This window comes from Drosophila mauritiana, chromosome 3L (assembly GCF_004382145.1).
Source record: "Drosophila mauritiana strain mau12 chromosome 3L, ASM438214v1, whole genome shotgun sequence".
Taxonomy (NCBI): domain Eukaryota; kingdom Metazoa; phylum Arthropoda; class Insecta; order Diptera; family Drosophilidae; genus Drosophila; species Drosophila mauritiana.
Window position 1 is genome coordinate 18,222,322 of NC_046669.1, and position 4,283 is coordinate 18,226,604.

Below are 4,283 nucleotides of genomic sequence, written 5' to 3' on the forward strand. Positions count from 1 at the left end.
ACAAGTGCAAGACTGCTAACTATTTGGGTATTTTTCACTCGTTTTCCCGGGCACGTGCCGGTGCACAAAGCCACCCACCCAACCCCCAGGAAGCTGTGGGACAACCCGAAGAAGACAATTTGTTGGCGGTCTAGTTGACTTCCTAATGAGCCAGGCTCTGTTCCCGCTACTTGGGTTGCATCAAACTGATTAGAAAAGATGGCAAGTCCCCGTGGAGCAAGATGAGCAGAGAGAATCACCGGGATGGTTAAGACAAATAGGAAGACGTCCCTTTTTTCACGGATTTTGTAATTGATTGCCTTGGCTCGGACCGCAGTTTCCTCAGACCCAATCAAAAGCCATTAAATATTCCTTCAGTATAATCAGAATGGGCAGTAGAGTTGCGTAAGTAGTTCGGTGCATACTAAAAATCTTAATAAAAGTTAAAATAACAAATCTAAAAACATAACTTACTTTTTCTTTATAATTTTAGTCGTCACATTAAAATAGCTTTCTGTAAAGTAAACCAACTAGTTTCGCCTAATCTGGGAGGAATCCGAAAACATAATGGGGGCACTGGACTGCGACTTCTTTCGGTTGTGTTCACACCCGCATCCGGATCATCAAAGCGAAATGGCGGCGACATTCGGGGATAAAAGTGAATTTGTTGGTCAAGCAAGCGTTAAATGGAAAACTTTGGCTCCGAACTTCAACTTTTCTGTGTACTTTTTATTCGCTGGGAGGAGAATGGAATGAGTTTTCAGGGAATAAATTTTACATGGCGACCAAGAAAACACTCCACGAATATTAAAACGAGTGAAGCCAAGTGAGGGTTATTTTTTCCGGCTCCATCTGGTTTTCGTTGGCCGAATGGACGAGCGATTGGCTAATGAAGCGCCACCATTTCGTGGGGCTCCAGAGCTTCAGCGTTCGGTGGGAAATGGGAAAAAAAACCCACTCACTCAACGAAATTTAGCTCTTTTATGCAAACACGTACGACCCATTTAATTTGGCGAAAAGCGACCGCGTATATGGCCTGCCAGAAAAATACGTGATAAGCAAATTCATAAACCATTAAGATGGTTGCGCTGGCTTCCCGAAAAATGAGGGGTGGAAAGTGGGCTAACGTCAGCGGAAAAGAGCAACAAGAAAGGTTTTCCGACTCTCAAGTGAAGGCTCATAGAATACCCTAGGTAAGCTTAAAGCCGAAACATAAATGCACTTCAACTCAGCAACATTAACTATAACCTACTCAACCTTAAACAACAAAAATGAAAACAAAATGTTCCATTGCAAGCAAAGGAAAGATTTTATAAGTGGCCTTCAATTATAGATACCCTTTAAAATTGTTCAGCGAATTAAAATACATCAAAAACCTATAGTATCCTAACATCTTGGCGTCCCAGAGTAATCTACCTCATTTATACCCTGAAAAAGTTAGGAATTCCAAAAATATGCGCTCCGCGCTCGTGTGTGGTTTCATTAAATTTTATAACAAGCATTTTGTGCAAACTTTTTCTATCCTTCGCACTTTTGGCTAGACTCGAGTTGGTTGCTTTTGGTTGGCTAAGTTAAGTCGGTTGGGTTATATACGAGTTAGTGGGAGTGTGGGAAGCCGCATAATTGAGGCAGTTGAAAATTGAAAAAAAGAGCGATGTTTGGTGTTGGCTGCGAAGCCTTTCAAGTCTTCCTGCATGAATGCTAAACGCCAGCAAGTGATTCATTCAGGACCCAGCCAGTCAGCCAGTTAGTTAGTCGGTGGGGGCATTTAAAGCGACATCCAAGGTGGCACTTAGTGGGGGAAAGCCGAGGGCTTTGGGGGGCTTGCTTTATCTCCTGACTCACTTTCCAATTATCATATTAAATCAGTTGTAAGTCATTGCATGTGTATATATTTGCACAACTTATGCGGCAGAAGGACGTCAGCAGCAGCTCGTATAATCCTTTCAGCCAAAAAGGATACTCACGGGCAAAAACAAAAATAAATACAGATAAAGGCAACTGAAACACATCAGCGACGAGCCAAGCGGAAAACTGGTACGAGAAAAATCCAGTTGACATTTCACTGAAATGCAGTTAATGGGAATTCGCCTGGCCATCTCTGAAGATAACGATTGCTAATGGGGCTGGGGGTTTCTACGTATTGCGGTTGGCTAGATAATGAACACATGGCCAAGTGGAAAAGCGATGTTCCTTTCAGGTGTGGCTCAAAATCTCGTTGGATCTCCAAGGGCAATCGAAAGAGTTCGAATTGCGGGGTGACCTCGATAAAGATAAAGAAACAAAGTTATCATTTTAGTCCCCTTTATTTAATTGTAAAACATGTGATTGTATATCATAGAGATTCATTTTGAAAGAAAGTTCTCCAAAAGGGAATAGTTATGTTAAAGCATTGATATCTTGATATTAAATGTCATCAGGTTTGTAGGTTATCAGTTGTAGGTTCCAGACCAGCACCTACTTTCAAAATGTAATTATACTGCTTATTTATTGATACTAATATTTCTTCAGTTTAAGGATAAGCCACTTGTGATGGAAATCGAATGCAAGTAAAAAGTGCCTCAAAATTCTTGGAATTAAGTGGTGAATGATTGTGATGTAACCCAACTCCAGTTTTGGCAGTCTAGTTTTCGTCCGAGGAATCCGAGAAATCAGAGTCGTCGGAACTACTGTCATCAACATCAACAAACCAATTGGCTAACCCCATAAAATCAGTTGGAATCGGTAGCCCATGAGTATAGGTCGGCAAGCCCGCATCTATGAGTTCTCCGTCGGGCAAAGCGTGCTTGAAAAAGCACTTGTTGCCAAAGAGGCACACGCCCTTTCCTTTTCTAAAGTACTTGCAGTCTTTTGCACTCAAAGCGGCGAGGTAATCATTGATGAGCTGGTCCTTCTCCTCCTTTTCCTCCACCCAAACCACACTGGGACATACAAAGTTAGACCAAACGCGACATTCGGGGCAAGCTCGCGTCACTTGATAGGCATACTGCTTGGCCTGACGCCACGTGGAAATGCACTGGAAGCAGAACACGTGGTTGCATCTGGGCAGGATGCCGAAACGCTTATCTCCTCCCTCCTTCTCCATGATCGTCTCGAAGCAAATGCCGCACTTCTTGTCCTGGGACCTGGCGATGGAGCACATCCAGGACGGCTGCACGGGGCTGCTCACAGATGATGACCCACTCACTACGTCGGCAGAGGTGGCAACACCTGACGGACGCAGAGCGACTGCACTGCAGCTAGCTGCAGCCTGCGCCTCGCCCTGCTCGCCGGCAGTAGCACGCTCGTAGCTGGGCACGATCGCGCCATTGCCCCTCTGCTGGATTTGGGAGCTGGGGCTGCCCGTGCCGGACATCGGCAACACGCCGGTGTCCTCGTGCTGATCGTTGCTTGCGACTGTACTCATCTTGCTGCGATGATTGCAAGATGTTTTTTACGGTTTCTAATCACTGAAAGGTGCGGACATTTACCTGCTTTATTGGACTGGTGTTTTCTAAAATCGAAGAAGCTTTAATGCCAAGTGCAATCACAATTTTCAACTTTGCCTTTTCACACACGTGCTTTGACTGGCGATATTTCCTTTCTGCAGTGTGACCAGAGCATTTTGTATCCTTAACCTATTTTCCTAATTTTTGCCACCAAGCTACTTAACAGTTGAGTTGAAAAAAGTTTACGAAACTGTTTCCAATGGCATAATGACAGAATAGTGTATTTATGTGATGTCCAGACCAGACGTTATAATGGCTAGATATGCTCCGAATCTATTGAGTAGAAACACAAAATCACGATTTCGCGGGCAAACCATGATTTTAGCTTAAAAGCGTGATGTGGTGATTCGACACTCTGGTAACTCTATAATACATGTAGGTGGCAACACCAATCTCGACGCGTCTTTTAATTTTCGAATTATTTTTTAGTGTGGATAAAACCCTCTTAATCTTCGTGCTTTTCAGCTATTGAGCTCTTTAAGATCTGGAAGATAATTACGCATGGAGATTCTGGGAACCCCTATGGACCACATTTAAAGCAGTTGCTTTACTGCTTGCTAAGACATTCCAGTTCTGCTTGCTACGGCACTTTCTTTGCTTCCATTAGCAGAATTATGAACTTTGTATGTGTTAGTAGCGTCTTTTGTTTATCACAAAAGTTGTTAAAATTTTCAATAATAGGGTATAAGAGCGCAATTAAATGTATCGTAGATTTCCACCGATGTCCTGTTAGCAGTCAGTTAACAAGAGAAATCGCACAAAGCATGCTCTGCATATAATCAGCTTAAAATATCAGCGAACAAACAATTTCAATCA

At 43.2% G+C, this 4,283-nt stretch overlaps 1 protein-coding gene across 1 annotated transcript; it reads right to left on the bottom strand.

Annotated features, from left to right (window-relative positions):
• Window positions 1-2,266: 2,266 nt before the first annotated feature.
• Window positions 2,267-3,648, bottom strand: LOC117140222 (E3 ubiquitin-protein ligase RFWD3). Its single transcript, XM_033303020.1, has 2 exons — window positions 3,450-3,648; window positions 2,267-3,389 (listed from the first exon to the last, which is right to left on the bottom strand). The coding sequence occupies exon 2, from the start codon at window positions 3,383-3,385 to the stop codon at window positions 2,603-2,605; it is 783 nt and encodes a 260-aa protein (XP_033158911.1). The 5' UTR covers window positions 3,386-3,389; window positions 3,450-3,648; the 3' UTR covers window positions 2,267-2,602.
• Window positions 3,649-4,283: the final 635 nt, after the last annotated feature.